Source organism: Microcaecilia unicolor, chromosome 7 (assembly GCF_901765095.1).
Source record: "Microcaecilia unicolor chromosome 7, aMicUni1.1, whole genome shotgun sequence".
NCBI lineage: Eukaryota > Metazoa > Chordata > Amphibia > Gymnophiona > Siphonopidae > Microcaecilia > Microcaecilia unicolor.
In genome coordinates this window covers 193,411,834-193,434,709 of record NC_044037.1, presented here as the reverse complement: position 1 = coordinate 193,434,709, position 22,876 = coordinate 193,411,834, and the positions used below count along the sequence as shown (strand labels likewise).

The following is a 22,876-nucleotide window of genomic DNA, read 5'->3' as shown; positions in this document are numbered from 1 at the left end:
TCCCTGATTTAGTAAGGTTCAAGTGAAAACCGTTTAGTCCCCGTATTCCTAAAATGTTTCCAAGAGAGCCGGAAGGGAGTCATGTGGCTGTGTGATATGGACCAGCAAATCAGCTACCTCGAAGCAGTGGGGACCCACCATCACCACATTTTTTTGGTTTATAGGATCTAGCCTTAAGTTTTCTTTTTTTTTTTTTTTTAAGTAAAGTGAATGGGAATATAAAACATATATTCAAATTCAAATCATATAAATATTTACCTGACTTTACTCTTAAGAATGCCACGAGAGACGGAATTCCTCCTTGGTCTTTGACTTCCTTTTGGTTGGCAGGATTGTTTATGCATAAAACCCGGATACAATTGACAACATTTACTAAAACATCCAGTAATTGAACTTGCAAAAGATTTACCAAGGGAGGAATTGCACCCTAAAAAACAAAAACAATATAAAAAACAAGCCTTAGTATTTTTAAGCTATAGCACTATTTCATATTCTATAGGTAGCCTGCTCTACAAATAAACTCTTCAGCAGATCACCTGATAGATTTCTGCAGGCTACATAGGAACCAGCTCTGGGGGGTGCCAGTAGGTGCTGAGCAACCCCCCTCCCCATACTGAGTCCTTCATTGTTTCCAGGGAGGGACAACTTGTATTGTGTTCGGCACCTCCAATCATTCTGAAATGTGGTACCTATGGCAGACTATACTGGCATTCAGTTTTCTATACGAGTTGTGACACACCCCTATTGTGGCATTTGCAATTTTTGATGTTTATAGGAGACTACTGTTTTGTGCTTTATCTGCGCAACACAACATGGCAGAAATTTCAAAATGAACGATTTGTTATATAATTTTCTAAAAGGACATAATGTGTTGCCTCTCTATCATGGGTTTGACAGGGTTTAACATAAGAACATTAGTATTGCCATACTGGAACAGACCGAAGGGCCATGAAGCCCAGCATCCTGTTTCCAAAATGGCCAATCCAGGTTACAAGTACCTGGCAAAATCCCAAAACAGTACAATATATTTTATGCTGCTTATTCTAGAAATAAGCAGTGGAATTTCCTTAACCATTTTAATAATGGCTTATGGACTTTTCTTTTATGAAACTATCCAAACCTTTTTAAAACCCTGCTAACTGCTTTTACTACATTCTCTGGCAACGAATTCCAGAGTTTAATTACACATTGAATGAAGAAATATTTTCTCTGATTCATTTTAAATGTTGTAGCTTCATTGCGTGACCCCTAGTTCTAGTATTTTTGGAAATAGTAAACAAGCGATTCATGTCTACCCATTCCAATCCACTGATTATTTTATAGACTTCTATCATATCTCCCCTCAGCCGTCTTTTCTACAAACTGAACAGCCCTAGCCGCTTTAGCCTTTCCTCATAGGGAAGTTGACCCATCCCCTTTATCATTTTTGCCACCCTTCTCTGTACCTTTTCTAATTCCACTATATCACTATTCCACACAATATTCAAGGTGCGGTCACACCATGGAGTTATACAAAGGCATTATAACATTTTCATTTTTCTTTTCCATTCCTTTCCTAATACCTAATATTCTATTTGCTTTCTTAGCTGCCGCCGTACACTGAACAGAGGGTTTCAGCATATCATCAACGATGACACCTAGATCCCTTTTCCTGGTCGGTGACTTCTAGTGTGGAACCTTGCATTACATAGCTATATTTCGGGTGCCTCTTTCCCACATGCATTATTTTGCACTTGCTTACATTAAATGTCATCTGCCATTTGGATGAAGTCTTCCAGTCTCGTAACTTTGTGCCATCAGCAAATTTAATTAACTCACTAGTTATTCCCATCTCTAGATCATTTATATATATGTTAAAAAGCAGCAGTCTCAGCACAGGCCCCTGAGGAACCCCACTATCTACCCTTCTCCATCGAGAATACTGACGATTTAACCCTACTCTCTGTTTTCTATCTTTTAACCAGTTTTTAATCCACAATAGAACACTACCACCTATCCCATGACTCTCCAATTTCCTCTGGAGTCTTTCATGAGGTACTTTGTCCTACATAGTAACACACTTTGTTACACACATTAACACACAGTAAATGACAATACAGACCTGCATGGTCCATCCAGTCTGCCCAACAAAGCGAAGCTGCACCTACCACTCTGTGCAGGTTATAGTCATTCATGCTTAACACTGGTTGGCAAGCTGCCATCAAGCCAACCACATACTGATGTAGTCCTGGGGCAATATTTTATCATCAAAAGTATTGTTAACGGGGGGGGGGGGGGGGGGCGTGTCAAGATGGCGGTGCACTCAGTAGTGGTGTGAGACGCTCTGAGAATGCTGACTCCTTATCGCAATAATTTTACCTTTTGAAAGTTAGCATTTTGCAGCCCACCTGCCTCACACGAAAAGGGTTCGACGAGAGTGGGAATCCCGCCTACCTCATTGTCGTCACCGCAGCAGCCAACTATGGAGCATTTCTTGACCAGAGGCCCCCAATCGGGAACGAGGGTGAGGGTTCCCGCAGTAGAGACGACCGGAGAAGAGGAGTCTCTACGGGAAAACGAAATAACTTTATCCCCTCCCTCAGCTTTGAATGTGCCTACATGTCCAGCAGAGACAGCACTAAGGAAGGGAGTTGCGAGCTCTGCTGGAAGTGCTGAGAATGAGCCCCCTGGTCGGGATCCTGACATGCTATACAAAGTCTCAGGAAGATCTAAGGAGGTGAATCTAGAAAGGACATGGGACATGGTGAAGAAAATGGATACCTCAATACAAGAATCCCGAGGTGAGATAAAAGCTTTAGCCTCTAGATTTGGAGATGTACAAGGCCTGGTCGAAACAGTGAAAGAGGAGTTCTCAACAAAAGTTAAAACTTTGCAGCAAGAAGTAGATAAGCTTTGTGAATTTAAAGTAGCTGTAGTAAAAGATAAAACTATTCTTCATAACAAAATTGAACAAATGGAAAACTTTAATAGACGCTTAAATTTAAGAATTCTAAATTTCCCAAAATCTCTTGAAACTTTGCCATTAGAGATGTTTAAATGATATTTGAAGGAGATTTTAAAGATGCCACCAGAAGCTTTTCCCTGATAAACAAGATTTTCTATTTGCCCCAACGGAAAGGCAAGGAGAAGAGAGATGAAGGAATTATAGAAGATAAGAGTTTGGATCTCAATGATTTATCTGCGATATTAGAACAATCCATGGAAAATATATCTGAGAGAGCGACGATTTTAGTGTCGTTCGTCTTTGAACAAGACCTGAATGCAGTGTTAAAATTATATTTTAGGAATTCATCTATGTTATTTGCAGGAGCGAAAATCTGGATTTTCCCCGATGTTACTAAATCCACATAGCTGAGAAGGAAGCTTTTTCTTGAAATGAAACAGAAAACCCTAGAAGTGGGTGGAACTTCTCCCTGGACCATTTAAAAGCCTTCCTAGATTCTAAACAAGTGAAGCCAAAAGAGTAAGATTGGGGGGGGGGGGGGGGGGGGGGGGTTGAATTAAGCCTAGTTTTGTATGATTGTATGATAAATAAAAATCTTCTCTAAATATCTACGAGCCCCCCCCCCCCCCCCCTAGTTGGTGGTCTGAGGAAGTAATTTACATTTTCTTGCTGTTAAGGGAGTAATTCTTATAAATTTTTCTTATTTTGATATTATGGGAAGTAGCCCTTATATTTTTACTTTATGTTTGTTACTGCTGTATTGCCTTGACAATGTATATTGAAACTTGTCAATTATTTTTTGAAAAAAAAAAAGTAATGTTAACAGTACCGTAGGACGCCGATTATCTGGACTAACTTTGGCAGTGGGCAGTCCGGATAATGGAAAATCCGAATGACAGGACAAACTTTTTAGAAAAAATTGGACATAGCTTTTTAAAAAGAGCACACATTCTGAGCATTGCATGTTGAACATTATTTTTTTTATTTTCATAATAAGGAGAAAAAATACCAAAGTACAGTACAGTCCTGTATTTGTAGTAAATACACTACTGCATGGCTCAACAAAGTTTCTTATGAACTAGGAGCCAGCCAAAAAATCTAGAAGCCACACTTGTAACGTTCCAACACACACACCCATAGCTCTGTCTCTCTGCCTCCCTCTAGCATGAACACACCTATAGATCTATCACAACCTCATATACCATCTTGTGGCATACATTTTCCCCCCTATCCACTGGTAGCTGTCTCCCAATGATGACCCCCCCCCAACTGAATTATCAATACTGCTCTCCAGCATTTTATCTTCTCCACCTGCACATACCTCCCCAGCACACTGACACCAGTTTTCGTTCTCCCTCACCCTCCCTGTCCCTCCAGTAGCACAGACACCCAAGTTCGCGTTCCCCTCACCCCCAGCAATACTAGAGAAACAAAAGGAAATGAAAGATATCGGAGATGCACATTTCCCAAAGCTGATACAGTCCAATTGATAAATGTCAACAAAAACGCAAAAGTCCCCGAGCATACCAACAAGACAACAAAAAAATGGGGTAGATCAGTTGAGTTCCAACACAAGGGTGCTTGTTTTCTTACATGCAATCAAAAGAACTCTTGACATCTAAAGCACAATAGACTTGACGGAGTCCTGCATTTCGGCACAGCAAGTGCCTGCCTCAGTAGTCAAAGCAATTCAGGTGTGTTGATAACACAGGAATAACAGTCAGTGATTCCAAAATAAGGAAACAATTGTAGCACTGTCAGAGTAGAATGGCAATCAGCTGATTGCCTGAGGGAGGCGCTTGCTGCACCAAAATGCAGGACTGTGTCATGTCTATTGTGCTTTAGATGACAAGAGTTCTTTCGATTGCATGTAAATAAACAAGGACCATTATGTTGGAACTCAACTTGTCTACCTCCATTTTTTTGTTGTCCCAGTTGATAAATATTTTTTCTACCTTTGTAGTCTGAGCATTTTATTTTTCCATTCAATTTGGTCTATGTCTCTTCTGTTTTTTTTCTGTTTTTCCTGCCTTTCAGGGTTTCCTATCTATTCAACACTCTCCATGTCTGCCATCCATCTTCTCTCCGTGTCCCTCTCTGTCCTCCCCAGTATCTCTCCTCATTGTCCCTTTTCCTATCTCCCCCCCCCCCTCGCCATGTTCAGCATCTGCTCTTTTGGTGCCCCTATCCTTCCCTTATATTCAGCATTGCCCCTCTGTGTCCCTATCCTTCTCCCTGTGATGAACCATGCCCCTCAGTGTTCCTATCCTACCCCTTTTCTACCACTGCCCTGTGTCTCTGTCTCTAGTCTTACTCCATACCCAACATCTCTTGTCTGTGCCCTGTCCCTCCGCTCTGTTACTTTCCTCCCACACCCCAGGTCCAGTGTCTCTCTCTCTCTCTGTACCCTAACCCCTTTCGTGGTCTGGCATAACTCCCTCTCTCAGTCTGTGGGTCCAGCATCTCTCCTCCTCTTTTCCAGCACATTTCACTTCTATCCCTCCCATATCCTTCTATCCAACGTATCTTTCTACCTCATTCCCCATTAAGTTCAGCATCTGTCACTCCCCCCCCCCCCCCAAAAAAAAAAACTTGCCTCCGATTCTCATCATTGGCAGCCTTTCAAGGCATGCTGCTCTCACCGACCTCAAGTCCTTCCCTCTGCCAGGTCCCGCTTTCACGGAAGCAGGAGGTTACCTCAGAAGGCGGGACTGGCAGAGGAAAAGCCCCGATGTCGGCGAGAGCAGCGTATCTTGAAAGGCTGTCCCTGCCAGTGAGGATCAGAGGCAAATTTCCCAGGGAGAAGAGGGGAAGGGTGATATGATACACTGAATTCGGGAGCAGTGGGGAGAGGGAGAGATGCCAGCTGGACCCAGCTGGGGAGAGAGGAACTGCCGGCAGAGACAAAAACCTAGGTGCCAAATCAGATTTTTTAGGCGCCATAGCGACCTATGGTTGTCGAGCCCTGTACTACATCCAGCTTCTACTTCACTTTCCCTTTCCCCTCTGAGTCCTATCCAGCTTCTGCTTCCCCTTCTTTCCCCCCAAGACCCACCTAGCTTCTACTTCCCTCCCGAGTCCTATTCAGCTTCTGCTTCCCTTCCTCTCCCCATCCAGCTTTTACTCTCTTTCCCCTTCCCTATGCTCCCCGAGTCCTATCCAACTTCTGCTCCCTTTTCCCTTTCCTCTTCTCCCAAGCCCCATCCAGCCTCTGTTCCCCTTCCTCTTCCCTTTGTATATCCAGTTTCTGCTCCCCTCCCCACCCAAGTACAATCCAGTTTCTGCTCCGCTCCTCCTCTCCCGAGTCCCATCAAGCTTCTTTTCCTCTTTCCCTCCCCGAGTTGCACAGCAGCTCATTCCATCTTATATGGGTGGAGATGCATAATTCAAACCTGTTTGAACCATAGGGCTTCTGTATGGAGCTCTATGTGGTTGAAACGCGATTGAAGCAGATGCTGTTTGAATTTTATAGGACTCCATGCATAGTTTGAAGAGCAGTTTTGAAGTTTTGAATTGCAGCTGTATGATTCTGCACTGTTGTTGCCAGTATCAGAGCCAGAGCATAACCATAGCCAGACCACATTATAAGAGGTGGTTCTGATTGGGGTGGCAAATGAGTGACAAGGCAATTTCAGCACTGTCTACTTTTAGGAGGTGTATAGATGCTCTGTATTCCAAGCCACACATGAGAATGAGGCTCAATGGAAAGTACTCTGAGGAAGTTCAGTTAATTAGAGGAACCAGGCAGGAGTGCCCATTTTCCCCATTGCTCTTTGCAATGGTGATTAAACTCCTGGCATTAAAAACTTGAACAAGTTGGGAGATACAAGAGGTGATAATAGGAAAAGAAGAATGTAAAATATCTCTTTTTGTGATGATATTATGCTTGCAGTGGTTCAACTACAAGGTTCACTCTTTGCTATCTTAAGGTAACTTGCAAGATGGTAGACTTAGGAGTAACATCGGGAAATACTTTTTCACTGAGACAGTAATGGATTCTTGGAACAGACTCTTGGCGGAGGTGTTGAAGACAAAAAATGCAGGGGATAAACACAGATGATCCCTATATGGAAAGAGGATGAAATCAAAATAAAAGTTAAATGGTTACATGGCTGTTGATGTGTTATAATGGGCAGGAGTGGTGCTTAGACAATAACACCAAAGGTTGGGAAGTAAGGCCAGTGCGGGGCAGACTTCTATGGTCTGTGTCCTGAAAATGGCAAAGGCAGGTCAGAATGAGCTGGAGTGAAATTCGACAGCAACTCCAGTAGATGGGAAGCAATGCCAATGCTAGTACCAGGCAGACTTCTGGGATCTGTGTCCTGAAAATGGCAGAGACAGATAAGGATGGGCTGGAGTGGGCTTCATAGAAACATAGAAAAATGAAGGCAGATAAAGACCATACAGCTTATCCAGTCTGCCCACCCATACCATCTACTATCCCTTCCTATCCCACAGAGATCCTATATACCTGTCCCAAGTTTTCTTGACTCTAGTTACAGTTTTCATCTCTATCACTTTTACTGGGAGTTTTTTTCACAAATTCACTACCCTTTCTGTGAAGAACTATTTTCTCTGGTTACTTCTGAGTCTATCACTTTTCACCTTCATCCTATACCCCCTTCATTCCAGTGCTTCCTTTCAATTGAGACTCACCTCCTGCCTTTCCTCCAAAGTATACATATTGAGATCTTCAAGTCTGTCCCCATTCACTTTATGACAAAGACCACTGACCATTTTAGTAGCTGCCATCTGGACTGACTCCATCCTTATGTCTTTTTGAATGTGCGGTCTCTAGAATTGTACACAATATTCAAAATGCGGTCTCACCAAAGTCTTACACAGAGGCAGCATCACCTCTTTTTTCCTACTGGACATTCTTCTCCCTATGAACCCAAACATCCTTCCAGCTTTCAATGTCACTTTTTCTACCTGTTTGGCCACCTTAAGATCATCAGATATGATCACACCCAAGTCCCACTCCTCTTTTGTGCAAAAACGTTCATTACCCCCTAAACTATATTGTTCCCTTGGGTTTGTGCAGCCCAAATGCACGACCTTGCATTTTTTAGCATTAATGTTGGCTGAAAAAATTCTGGACCATTCTTCAAGTTTTGCTAGGTCATTCCTCATGTTATCCACGCCATCAGGGGTGTCCACTTCATTGCAGATTTTGGTATCATCCGCAAAGAGGCAAACCTTACCAGACAGCCCTTCTGCAATATCACTTAAAAAATGTTAAAAAGAACTGGCTCAGGAACCAAACCAAGCAGCACACCTTGTATCATCCCTTTCCTCAGAGCAAGCTCCATTTACCACTACCCTCTATCACCTTCCATTCAACCAGTTCCTAACCCAGGGGTCCTTTTACTAAGGTGTGCTGAAAAATGGCCTGCGGTAGTGTGGACACGTGTTTTGGGAATGCGCAGAATCATTTTTGAGCATCTTAGTAAAAGGGCCCCTCAGTAAGTTAGTTTAGGGTCCATACTGAGGGCACTTAGTTTATTTATTAGTTGTCTACGTGAAACCAAATGAAAAGCTTTGCTAAAATCCAAGTATACCACATCTAGTGCTCTCCTTTGATCCAACTGTCTGGTCACCCAGTCAAAGAAATTAATTAGATTTCTCCGACACCATGCTGCCTTGGGTCCTGCAATCCATTGGATTCCACAAACGTCAATATTCTCTGTTTTAAAAGTGTTTCCATTAATTTACTTACCATGGAAGTCAGAGTTACCAGCCTGTAGGTTCCAACCTCTTCCTTATTTCCACTTTTGTGGGGAGGGGCCACATCCACTCTTTTCCAGTCCTCTGGGACCACTCCCGACTCTAGAGATGCATTGAAAAGTTCAGCCAGCAGAACTGCAAGAACTTCCCTAAGTTCTTTCAGATGTATGCCATCCGGCCCCATCACTTTGTCTAGCTAGCTCCTCATCTACATAGTCCTCTGAAAATCGTTCCGGGTCTACCACATGTCCATTCATATTTGTGTTTGTCTTCTGTGGTCCTGCTCTAGGTCCTTCAGTTGTGAACACAGAACAGAAATATTTGTTAAGCAATTCTGCCTTATCTTTACCAGCTTCTACATATTTCTCTCCTTCAGTCTCACAATGCCACTTTTGCACTTTCTCCTATCACTAACATATCTAAAAAATGTCTCGTCCCCCCCATTTTACTATATTGGCTGTTTTTACTGTATTTGCACCTTTGCTTTCCTGACTACTTTACTAGCTTCTCTTAGCTTTTCCAGATATTGTCGCTTGTCTTCCTCTTTCTGCACTCTTGTAGTTTATGAAGGCTAACGTTTTTTGTCTCACCTTTTCAGCTATTACTTTTGAGAACCAAAGCAGCCTTCTTTTCCACTTTTATTTTCCTTTCAAAAAACATTTGATGCCCTTACAATAGCTCCTTTCAGTTTTGCTTACTGATTTTCTACTTCTTCCAGATGTTCCCCTTCCAGCTAAAAACTCCCCTTAAGGTAATGTCCCATCTTAACAAAGTTAGTATTTTTGAAATCTAGAACCTTCACTTTTGAATGAACCCTTTCGATACCTTAATATTAAGCCACACCATCCAGTGATCACCTACTATAACATCAGAAACACTCTCTCCATTAGTAAGCACTAAGTACTGAATGGCCTCCATCCTGTATGGGTTCCATTACCAACTGCTGGAACAGTTCACCTTGTACAGAATCCCAGCTCTCTCTACTCTAGAAGGCCTGCAATATGGATACCCTAATCAACATCTGGAATATTAAGATCACACATTAGTAGTACTTCCCCTTTCATGGCTACATTTTGAATGTCTTCAAATAAATCTGTCCACTTCTGTATGTGAAGGAGGCCTATATATCAATACAATCCAGATTGACCCACAGTGCCTCTCCTTATGCTGTAGGTCCTGCAACTGTGTGGCTTTAATATTATCTGTAACATATAATGTCACTCCCCTCCCTTTCTTCTTACCCTATCTTTGCTGAACAGATTATATCCTGGTATAGCTATATCGCAGTCATGGTTCTCCATGAACCATGTCTCTGTGACTGCTGCTAAATCCAAATCAGCCTCTTCCATCACAGCCTCTAGATCTAGAACCTTATTTCCCATGCCACGGGCATTAGTATACACTGCTTTCCAGATGTTGCACCCTTTCCCCCATTTATGTAGAGGTATTTAATGCTTCACTTACCTGAGGGCTTATACTTACCTGGGGACTTTGATCATCTTGCCCCCAACGATTCTAGTTTAAAGCCCTTTTCAGTAGGTTAGCCAGGCTGCTGAAGACACTTCTTCCCTTCTTTGATAGATGGACACCATCTCTGCTCAGCAGCCCTTGAAAAACCATTCCATGAACCAGGAAGCTGAAACGCTTTCAATTACACCATCTACTTAGCCATGCGTTCATCTCCAGGATGTGAGCTTCTCTGCCTTGGCCTTTACCCTTGAAAGGGAGAACTGACATGAATATCACCTGTGCACCTGTCTACTTCAACAGAAACTCCAGTAGTTGGATAGTTGGGAAGTAAGACCAGTGCCAGACAGACTTCTACAGTCTGTTCTGAAAATGGCAATGACAGGTTGGATCAAGTATGCATATTTTATATCAGATTTATATTATATGCTATGAGTGTGGGTGTTATGTATCTCTATGGGAGAGGGGAAGACATCTTAAAGTTAGAGAGTAAAATGTTGTTAATTAGCAATATGGTTGGATTGTTGATTTAATTGTTATCGATAATGAATGTAACTATGCTGAGGCCATAATAATAAAACTGCTCTTCAGACTATTGGCATGGCGTTGTGATATTACGGCATCACATAGAACAGCCTATATGTGACAGGCATGGTTAACAAATTGAACACTCCATCACAACCAGAGCAACTGGCAATCGTGGAGTGTAACCTGCACAGATTGGTAGATATGGCTCTGACTGAATTTTTGGGCAGAGTCGTGCTACTGTTGAATATCAAGCCTGAAATGAACAAGTAGGAACCAGATGAGTATCCCAGGAGAAACATCAGGACATAAGACCCTAGTAGCGGAGTTCCCATCAGGGAAGGGCCCACCTTCAAGGACTTAGTTTGTACCTGAAGCCCTACTACCAGAAAGTTATACCACGGTACCTTAATATTGCTCTGGCTCTCTTCATTGTTTTACCATATTTATAACATTGAGACCTGCTATCATATATCATTTCAGGAAGCCATTAGAGTTCCATGGTCAGGCCACTTTATTTTAAAAATTTCCTTGGTTTAGACAGATAAATTAGAGATACATTCTGCAGTTCCTATGGTCTACCATTATAGAACTAAAATTGAACCTACTCTGTTCTGGGAGGAGGCTACTTCCCAACTTGACTCTCTTCCAAATGTTGATGATTTCTTAACCAGTTGGCTTCATCCCCCAGATTCTATATATCATGCTTAGTGTTCCACACTGAAATCCAAGCGCATTCTATAACAACGCGTGCAACTTAGTTGGCTTAACATGCCAATCAGCATTTTTAACAGCACTTAACAAGCAATAATGAGCAATAATTAAAATTTACGCACATAACTCGCTAAGCGTATTCTGTAACACAGAGGGGGAGATTCAATATATGGTGCTTAAAAAAAAAAATCAACGCTGAAATCAGTGCTAAGCGTATTCTATAATCAGCACCTAGATTTAGGTGCTGATTGTAGAATAAGCTTAGTTGATATATCATCACCTAAAACTACGCGCATCCATTTACACCAATGAAAATGAGGTGTAAATCCTGGCGCGTAGATTTACATGCACTGGGCTATAGTCTATAACTATGTGCGTAAATTTCAGAATGACCAAGAAATGCCCATTTCCCCACCTATAACCACACCCTGTTTTGCCTGCGTACATTAGAAGTTCAGCACACTTCGTTGCAGAATATGCTTAGCGAGTTGTGCGCATAAATTCTAATCAGTGCCAATTAGTGCTCATTGTTGCTTGTAAGTGCTGTTATCAGTGCTCATTAGCTGGTTAAGCTTAATAAGTTACACGCATTGTTATAGAATTGGCACAGATCTCAAGATGCGCTATATAGAATCTGGGAGAGAGCGCCTAAATTCTAATGCGCGGAGCCAAAAAGGTGTGTGTTTATAGGTGGGGAAATGGACATTCTAAAATTTGTGCACTGTTATAGAATATGCCCCTCTGTGACTACACCTACGCACCGGTATTTACACGTTTCCCTTGGTGTAAATGGATTTGCATAATTCTAGGCACTGGGATATCATCTAAGCGTATTCTATATACCGCATCTAAATCTATGCGCCGCTAATAGAATATGTTTAGGCGGAAATTTATTATGAGTGGATTTTTCAGGCGCCATTTAAACTAACCCCATATGGGTAATACTATTTTGGATAAGCTTGCTCCTATTAAAAGTAAAACTAAGATTTTGAGGAAATCTGATAAATTGTTTGACTCAGAATTATTAAATTTGAAACGAGATGCTAGGAAATTAGAGAGGTTATGGAGGAAATATCCTTCATCTAGTAACAGATTAAGTGGAGGGAAAGTATATTCGTAACTATGAACAACTTTTGCCCAGTAAATGACAGGAATATTACTCTAATCTTATAGGTACAGAAAGTCCTGATATTAAGAAATCATTTTTATTTTTTGAATATATCACTAATTCATACTCAAGTTATGAATGCTAGTGACTTTATGCCACCATCTAGATCAGATTTAGCTTTGTTTTTAAAAAATAAATATTGTCAACTAGAGAACAACTTTTACTAATGGAGCAACAGCTCTCATTTGATGAGACTATGGGCACTGGAATTTCAGCAGATAGATTTTTCTATCAATTCGAAAAGATTGAATTATTAGATACTAAAAGACTATACATGAAGTACGTTAAATCCTTTTGCTGCTTGGACAGTTGCCCACCATATTTGATGAAATTTGCTTCCCACAAATTTTTAGTCGTCTTAACAGATTGGTTAAATTTCCATTCAGATAGGGCTAACTTTTCCATTTCAGGGGAGATATAGTTCTCATTCCAATCCCCCCAAAATTTGAAGTCCAGTAACTACCGTCCCGTGGCATCTATCCCTCTCTTTATTAAAATAATGGAGGGGTTTGTCACAGAACAATTGATTAGTTACTTAGAGCAGTCTGACCTTCTCGATGATACTCAATCAGGGTTCAGAGTAAACTATAGCACAGAGTCAGTGAGTGACAGGTTCTTTGGGTGCACATGGGAAAAGACTGTTGGAGAGGGGCCAAACTGCCATTATCTTTCAGTTTGACCTTTCGTGAGCATTTGATATAGTAGATTGGGATATCATAACTAATATATATCATCATTGTGGTATGCAAGGTAAAGTACTGAACTGGTTCTTAGGATTTCTTAAACAAAGTTATATGGTTAAGAGGGATGGAGTTTTCTCAGATAAATGGAGGGTACCGTGTGGAGTTCCACAGGGCTCCCCCCTCTCTCTCTCCCTGGTGCTTTTTAACTACTACTGAGATCTCTAGGTAGACTATTAGATCATTTTGAATTTATTCATTTATATAAGCGGATGACATTACCATATTTTTACCATGCTTACCAACATCTCAAATTAAATTCTCTATATGGAACAGATAGAATCAAGGATTCTAACCCATTAAGCTTAATAATGAGAAAACCAAATTTCTTTCAATAGATACTACTAATGGTATATGATACGTCCATTGACTTAGCAGTAAGGTCTCATGTGCTAACCGGGCAGTAAGCAGCCAGTGCACATAAACTGCCAATTATTGCCAGGTAAGCGCCATGCGGTAGAAAATAGAAAATATTTTCTACCGTGTGTTGTGGACACGAGTCAAAAATAAAATTACTGCTTGGGGCATGCAGTAGCCGGGCGGTAGTTCCAATTTGGCGCATGTTGGCTGCACGTAGGCGCCTACATACCTTAGTAAAAGGGCCCCTAAGATTATTAATAGGTTTTTAGTACACCACCTTTCGATTTTTGATATAAACAATATCAAGGCAGCTTACAAGAAAATATTTGAGAAACAGCAAGGAACAAACTAACTCCCCCCTTTTATAAAACCGTGCTAGTGGCTGCCAGTGCAGTAATGCTGATGCAGCCCATTCAAAGTGAAAGGGCTGTGTCGGCATTGCCGAGCAGCTTTGCAAAAAGGGAAGGGGGGTAAAGAAAATAAACATATATACACTAATTAAGGAGAACCAAAGTACAAAGGGGAGGGATACACAGCACAAGATAGAAACCAGAAAAAGTTTAATTGTACCGAGACAGACAAGATTAGGTTCATTCTCATAAAGTTAGAGATAGGAGTATTATGGCAAACAAAAACTAATTAAAAAGCAGGGTTTTAAGGACTTATCGTTTTACTTTCGTAGGAAGAATATTCCATAAAGTAGGGGCTACAGGTGAGAAAGTGTCTAACCATAATCTACTATGAGACTGAATCACTATCAGGTTTGCCTATAAAGAATGAAGAGTTTGAGTTGGTAGACAGGGAATTAAAAACAGTAAGCAAATAGCACAGAGTCCCTGTATAATAAGCGTGGTGAGCTAGAGTCAATTTAATGGTAATGGTAAGTCAATTTTCTATCCTGCTACTGCCTCGCACTTCTAAGTGGGTTACAATTTACAAGAAGCCAGTTTCATTTAACTGGGAAAAAGAATGATTAGTGATAGATTCAACAATTGGGGAGAATACATGTTTAACTAGAATGAAAAACAGTTAATGATAAATTCAACATTAAGGATGGGATGCATATTTCTGAAACAAGAGAGTTTTCATATTTTTCCTAAAATCAATATGAGACTGAGAAGACTGAAAAATAGGTGCAATCATAGTCTTGCCGCTTGAAAGGCCAAACCTAATTCAAACAAATGTAACCTCTTTTTCCTTTTTCGAGATGGAAAAAGAGTAGCCTACTGTACCAGTACGTCTTATTCTCAAAGCAAAAGTGAATATAAAATGTGGATATAAATAATCCAGTGCCAAACCAGTAGAAGTTTAAAAAGAAAACATGCCAACTTGAAATGTATTCTGGCTTCAATAGGCAGCGAGTGCAATGTTAAATAGCTAGGAGTAATACTATCGAATTTACCATTCTGGTCAACGCAACGAGTGTTGTTCTCACAGTCTTGACACCTTTTTCCCCCCCATCAGAAAACTGAACTGACTGGCACTCAGGGAAGTTACCTCTGGCCCCCTGCCAAGAGTAGGAGAGGAGGACAGTAGGCACTGCAGTCACAAATGCCCACAAAAATTGGAAGGGGTGGGGTGCAAGGGGAGGGAATTCGGCACCACCAAGTTTAACACCCTTGGGCTTTGTGGACTGGTTTCAGCTAATCCTAGCCATCTAATCTGTTCCCATCGAGGGATGAAAACCAGTCCCAATGGACTGTTACCTGTAGTGTACCCCAGAATTGGTCTAAAATTCACTGGGAATCTGGGCCTACAGTGTACTCATAGTTGCTGCACCAGGCCACAAATCTATACCATCTGCTGGAGCCAGAGAAATACTGAGAAGCTGAAGGCAGCACCAACCCCTAATAAGGGAAGTCAAATTGGTTCTGAGCTTTTTTTCTCTGGCTCCATCTGCTGGCAAGAGGACATAACCCACTTGTCTGCACTGTTTTGACCTGGACGATAAGGAATTATAGGTGTATCAGTCCTTGTGTTGGATGGTCTCTGTAAGCTTTCCCAAGGGAAAAAATGTTCACACATATTTGAACCTGCTTTTTCTCATGGCTTTTTTTTTTCCAGGCAAAACAGCATGCATAGTTGCAAAAATGCACACCTACCTGTGGTGTTGCCTCCTTCAGCACCAGGGTGGATGATTTATAAAAAGTCATTTGTACCTGGGTAAATTACTTTTGAAAACTACTCTTTCTATAAACAATTTCAAAGGGTAGAGCGTTATTTCAACAGTGTTACTATTATGATCAAAGGTAAAATGACTTAAGAATCCAATAATCCCAGGAACCAAAGCTCTATGAAGCAGCCACAAGCTTACTCCACCTTTCTGTTACTTGTAAATAAGTCTTACCATTTCAGCAACAGCAGTCTGATAATCGTTCACTTGGGCAATGTCAGCCAGAATAAGTGAGCAACGAGACTGCAATTCAGCCTTCTGAGAAGACAGTAATTTGACTAACACAGGAATGGCTTGTACTTCCACAAGAGTTACTGAAATGGGCACGTGGTTCGAGATATTACTCAGAACTCCTGATGCTAGGCATTGCAGTTTCTGATCGTCACCTTGCATCATTTTGACTAAGGAGGGGACAGCAACTGTGAAAAGGAGAAACAGATAAATGCACAAGTATTTTTATGTTCAAATCTTTATGGCCTTTCTGAATACAAAGAACTCTATTTGAATTTTACTCACACCCTTTTCTTAATCTTGTTTCCCATCTAGTCCTGCCTAATTATACTCTCACGTATCCACCCTTATTTGTTTGTCCTTGAGATAGTCCAAATCACTGGATACTTACTGCACATGTATTAATTTGTTTCTTGACGTTTTTGTAATTTTGTGTTATATTCTGTACATTATTTTTATTCACTTTATTGTTTGTAAGCCACATTGAACTTGAGTCTATTTCGGGCTAATGTGGGGTATAAATGTTATGAATAAATAACATATAATAATATATATATTCCCACACACACACACATTTACAGCAAGAGGCCAGTGCATAGTTGTCTCTTCTTTACACTGACCCCCATGTAAAACAAGACCTTTAGGAAGGACAAATATTTTTGTGTTTCTTCCCCTCCCCCACAGACCCAACCAAATGTCCAATATCAGATCCTTTGGAGTGGGTTACATGTAATGCAGTTTAAGACTATGCTGTGACATCTTGGTGTAGGAGACTGCATATAGGCCTCCCACATTCCCAGAAACTTGACAGAGCTAGCTAGAGATCATTGCACCATCAAAATTCCATATGAGTTATGCTATGAAGTAGATTTTGCAGCCCCTCCCCCCAAAAGATGGAATCTCAGAGCTCCTTAAGATCAGAAGAATCCCTTTCACCCAGACCAAACAGGTCTTGTGAACAAACCATTTAGACCTCCTCCCTTTAACTGCCAACCCCTTGGGATCACCTAAAAAAGACCCCCACTACTTCTAATTTCACCCCCTGCCACAATACTCAAATACTCCTGCATCCTACCCAGGTCAGATACTCATGTATCCAGAGGTACTTCCAAAACATATGCCCCTAAAGTCCCATGAGCCCCCAAGCACTTTATACATACATCAGATGTTATAAGAACAGCCATACTGGGTCAGATCAATGGTCCATCTAGCCCAATATCTTGTTTCCAACAGTAGCCAAGCCGGGTCACTAGTACCTGACAGAAACCCAAATAGTGGCAACATTCCATGCTACCAACCCCAGGGAAAGCAGTAGCTTTCCCATGTCTGTGTCAATAGCAGACTATGGACTTTTCCTCCAGGAGAATTCCTAGCCTGTATCTGCAGTGTTTGAAGATGGATCACGGTAGGAGGTTTCTATTATAAAGTATTTACCCAACCTGTTACCTCAATTAACTTGAAAAACCTTCTTGTATGAAAATTAATGAGCACCAAGGGAATGTTTTTCATTTTAAAAAAATCCATCGATATTAAAATCACCCTCATATGATCCCCCCCTCCAAATAAAGTCCACTTGACTCCCTTGAATCTGGTCGGGCATCACATAAGGTAATTTACCCACCAGGATTTTGGCTAGCAGTTTATTGTCACAATTTAACAGGGCTTTATTTGTATCATACAGGAACCCACCCTCCTTAGCTGCATAAAAAGGTTGTAAGCAAGCCAACCAGCCAATCCCTTAAGAGCTTATCATTAATTCCTGGACCCATTGGGCTTGGTAGACTGAAATGGCACAATTTCCTCTACTTCAATTGGGGCATTCATATCTTCTCTTTGTTCCTCAGTGAGCTAAGCAAGCTCTACCCCCACCAAATAAATGCCACCCCAGTTTCTTCCTCACCCCATGAGAATAGAGCCTTTGATTGTACTGCCTATAGATGGAGGCAACCTGCAGCTTCCTTGTGGTGACCCCCTCACCCCCATCCTTTAGGGCAGATACATACCTCCCAACCTGGTACTTATTATTTAAATACTTTAAAAAAAATTAAAACCAAGCCCAAATACATCCAACAAATGTCCAAAAATGCAAATAAAGACAACATAAGAGCTAGTATCTGTTAGCATAATCCATACACAGACATTTGAACAGTGTATTTCTGTTTGATAATTTAAAGCTCCTCTCCCCATTTTGAAGAAAGTCTCAAAGAAAAACTGACCATATGAATCCAATCCCCAAATCTGAGATTGTTTCAAATACTTCTTATCTGGACTGTATCCCTTCCAGTTATATTTGCTGATTTAGAATATTTTTGTTTTGGGAGAAAGACCCTCTTGGGGTGAGAGGAGGAGGGATTGGAGGATTTAGTTTTCTATGAATGATAATCTTTTGCTTTTATTAGATGTATCTTCAATAATTTTTTTTTAAATGAAAAAAAAATTGACCATAGGTGTTTCTTCTCCATGGTCGATCTGTGAAAACTAATCCCTTCCCTTCCACAACCTTCCCTCAATATTCCCATATCCATTGACACCAAACACAAAAAGGAGAACAACATAAAACTCTTACATATTTAACAGTGCATTCTGTGCTCTAAGAGGAAGTGCTTCCAAAATTGGAGACCATGTGATCTGAAACAATTTCCAAGCTCTTGGACTGGCAATTTAACATCTAGTTCCTCCATTTCATTTTCCCACAGTTTCTCCAAATACACTTTTTAGCAATTAAACACTTTCATTAGCAACCAACCAGTTCCTGTATTCAAAAATGGTTGCCTGATCACATTGTCAAAAAGTAAAAATTCAGGTTTAAGGAGGAGAAGATAACCTTTATATCTCTAATATTGGCAATTATGTCTCCAAAATCTTTAATTACCTCACAGTCCCAAAACATATGAGCAAGATCAACTTTTTTTTTTAGGACACTTTAGTTCCCTTTTAGAAGAAAAGCCAGCTAAAAAAGCTTGTTTAGGAGAGACAAATCCCAACAGGAATTTATATTGATATTCTTGGAGCAGGGCAAAGCGCAACAGTGATTTTACTCCCTTCATTAGCCTGCATATATCATTTCCTGAGAGAGTGGATTTAATAGTGAAATTGGTTAGCCATTTATTTGCTACTTGATCATTTATTTGCTATTTGATCAGGATTCCAATTCCGTGCAAATCTAGACATTATTTTTTGTCTTGAATACCTAATACTTGCTAATGAGTAATGACATTAACTTGCCTGATTAATTACCAAAGCAAAACAATTTATATTTATAGTAGAACATTTACCCTTTGATGCAGCAATGTGTTCAGTTCAAACTGGGCAGCTATCAGATTCTCTCTGATCTTTCTAGCAGGTTGTCCCACTAGCGTTCTTCTCTTACCTTCCTCTAGTTTGTATCGCCTGTTTGTAAATTTTCCTCTGATGCTTGGCCACAGACCAGAATCTTCCCGCTTATTACTGCTTTGGCAGTCTCCCAGTACAATAGAAGTCTCCTGATTATGCTCATCAAACACATCCTACTTCTGCTGCAAAAATTGCAAGAACCTTTGATCTCCATAAAGGTAAAAGGGAAAGCACTAAGTTCAATCTGAGCTCCCTCCCCTTCTCCAATCAAATTTAACATGGTTAAGGCTGGACTCCCCAATCTGTTGAGTTTCTGGCTCCTCTAATGGCTGATGCAATATAGCAACTTACAATTCAGATAATCTATCCACTGGTCACAATGCTACAGGCCTTCCCCTTCTCTTGCAATCGGTCATCTGGCAGGAGGACTATCAGTAACACCCAACACAGAGCTAGTTACTTTACCAAGAGGCAGAACCACTGACAGGATCCTTTCCTCAGGGATTCCCTTATATACCCTCTGAGCTCCTCCTGGGTCCCCCCAGTCACTCCCCTAGTGACCTGCTACCTAGGATTCACTCTATCATGATCTTAAATAAAGTACGAGTCACAGCTACATTTTGGCACCTATATTTTGGGGTACTTTATAGAATTGCCCCTGTGTGTCTTTATAAAAGAGTCTCAAAATAAGCGCCTACTTGGACTTCCAACCTAGGTGACCTGTTATAAAACTACCCTTCACCTGTCATCATGTTCCATAACTTTATGTAAAATATCACTCCATATTTTTCACTTCCACCTTGCATGGCTTTCATTCTGTCAAGTATCAATGGTACAGAAATATTGAGCGCAGTAATTCTCTTTTTCTTACCTGCTTGAAAAATGTGCTCCCAATAATTATCATTGATTGTACAAAGAACTTCCATGCACCTTGCTGACATCTCCTTCCTTGTAATGTCCTCAGATTGAAGCATTTCTGTCAGGAATTTCAAGCACAGGTTTTCTCAGTCTCAATAACTACAGACTAGAGCCATTTTCTAATCCCTCCCCCTCCAAAAACAAACAAACAAACAAAAATAAAAACGGGGATAACTCTTATATGAGCTCAATGATTTCAAACAGCTTTCTATAAATGACAGCAAACCCAATTTCTAAACAGCTCTTCAGCAGCCAAGATAACGGAAAAGAACTTAAAAGCCACTAGCCTTCCCCAGAGATCCCTTTCCTTCCTTCATATCCATAACTTTTAAAACCTTCTCTGCAGCCCCATTGCCATTCCCTTCATGATCATTTTTTAAAGACAAGTTTCCCTGGTCTCATATGTTCTCCTTTTCAGAGTTATGAAAATAAATACATAAACAGAAATATCTCTGCCTGGGATCTCCCTCCCTGTCTCTTGTCCAACGAAGGATAGAGTACTGGCCAGGAATCCTCCCTCCTGTCCATAAAAATGAGAAAAAACTTTCCTCTTTTGGACAGGAGGGAAAAATTGTAATCAGGATTCTATCCTATTACGCACAAGAGAAGGGAACGGATCTCAGGCACTTTTTTTGTCTTTTTTCAGCTCAGAGCAGAGGTGCACCAGGAAAGATTTTCTAAAAAAATTTTTTTCAATCAGGTAAAGAAAAGATAGAGCTATGGGAAACAGTTAAAAAAAAAGTTATAATTGGGGAGGGAGGGAGGGAGATCAGATGGGGAGATGTTTAATAAAATGTTTTCACAGCAAGATGGTGGGACCCTCTTTACTTTTTTTTTAAATGACAAAAGGGTGGGAGTATAGCTGACAAGATTTAGAATAAATGTAGCCAGTTAGGCCTGTCTGTTTCTATAGGCGTTGATCTAGTCAGCTAAGTTCGTAGCCAGATTGAACTCTTTGAAAGTTCATCTCAATATTCCATAAGCTTTTCACAAATTTATAATAGTTATGAAAAATATCAAGAACAATATCCTTCAGAGGTGTAAACTGGGAGTTAGAAAATAAATTTCAGGTATCTGCACAAACCATGCTCTGAAAATATAAATCCAATGATATAAGGTAGGATTCAATAATCACTACAATTAGACCTACTAGACCAAAAGAACTTCTACTTATTCAATCCCCATGGATTTTTTTTTAAATTGAGAGTGCTCTAGAAAAGGTCATTGAAATTACTGAGCAGTATGATTAGTGCTTCCTCAAGGCCTTTAATTTGTTTTTATATGTTCTGAATCGGAGAGCCTTGTTTCCTGCAAGCACGCTATTTGAATCTATTTTCTTTTTAATTCCAACAGAATCTTTTATCATTTTAGAGGGGAACCTCCCAGCACAGGCAGCTCCTTGTGACTCTGGGCAAGTCACTTAACCCTCCATTGCCCCATGTAAGCCGCATTGAGCCTGCCATGAGTGGGAAAGCGCGGGGTACAAATGTAACAAAAAAAAAAAAAAACCTATTCCAGAAACATTCCACATGGCCATTTGAACATTATGAGTCATTGAGTATCATTGCTGTCCAAGAACATTTTACAAGAGGAATACATTCAGTGGTTGAGCACTGGACACCCAGCCCCGTCCAGCACCCCAGAATTTAACAGACTCAACTGTACAGGACCCTCAGATATAAACACATACCGCCTGATATTCAAATGAAAATGGCTGCTAAAATTGGCACTTAAGCGGCTACCTGTCGATATTCAGTGCCAGATAGTCAGTTATCAGGCACTGAAAATTGCCACTTAGTGGCTTAAAGATAGCCGGTTGTATTGTGTGATATAACCATCTATCCACCAATTTTTAAAGTGAGAGCAGCCAAGTTTGGCTGCCATATTTGGCTGCCACAATATGTGGAATAACTTTGTCCGATGTCACTTTAAGCGGCCAGCGCTGAATATCAGCATGTCTGGTTAAAATCAGACCAGCCAAAGATAAATCGGATATTCAATTATGGTCACCGGAAATGGAACAGCATTGAATATCTGGGTTTAGCACCAACCATGGGAGACAGCCTGGTTGTCTCCTGCGGTCTGAATATTGGGCCATAATATATAACATATACGCTCTCACCAAAAAATAAAACTTCCATTACCCTTCTCATCCCAAATCCTGTCCCCCCCCCCTTCCATTTTACCTCTTCTCTCTATCTCTATTACCCTCAGCAGTTCAATCGAGCTTACCCTTCCTCCCCTCCCAGAACTCAATTTTCATTCAAGAAATAAAGCCACCATATCATATCAAACACAGAATGTATACATTAATGCAAGATTTAGTAAGCCAAAGTTAAGTCCCCCCTCCCTCTGTTAATACTGGCAAGGTAAAATCAGGTATCAAAACAGGAAGTTGTCATTGAGCTTCTAAAGATGATATGATGCCCCTCACTCGAGCAGGATATTGCAGCATGAAACGGATATTCTTTTCCACTAAGGCCTTGAAGATAGGTACAAAAGTGCATCTTTTCGCTGCTACTCCCGCCAAGTAGTCCTGAAAAATTAATATTTTTTTCCCTTGGTACCTTATATCT

At 40.7% G+C, this 22,876-nt stretch overlaps 1 protein-coding gene across 1 annotated transcript in view; it reads right to left on the bottom strand.

The window, feature by feature from the left end:
• Window positions 1-22,876, bottom strand: part of ANKAR (ankyrin and armadillo repeat containing) — a 210,743-nt gene that overhangs the window by 107,911 nt on the left and 79,956 nt on the right. The window contains exons 10-12 of the mRNA XM_030210379.1: window positions 20,254-20,358; window positions 15,993-16,237; window positions 259-427 (exon numbers count right to left, since the gene is read on the bottom strand). Coding sequence (XP_030066239.1) covers window positions 259-427; window positions 15,993-16,237; window positions 20,254-20,358 — 519 coding nt within the window. The remainder of the gene's footprint in view (window positions 1-258; window positions 428-15,992; window positions 16,238-20,253; window positions 20,359-22,876) is intronic.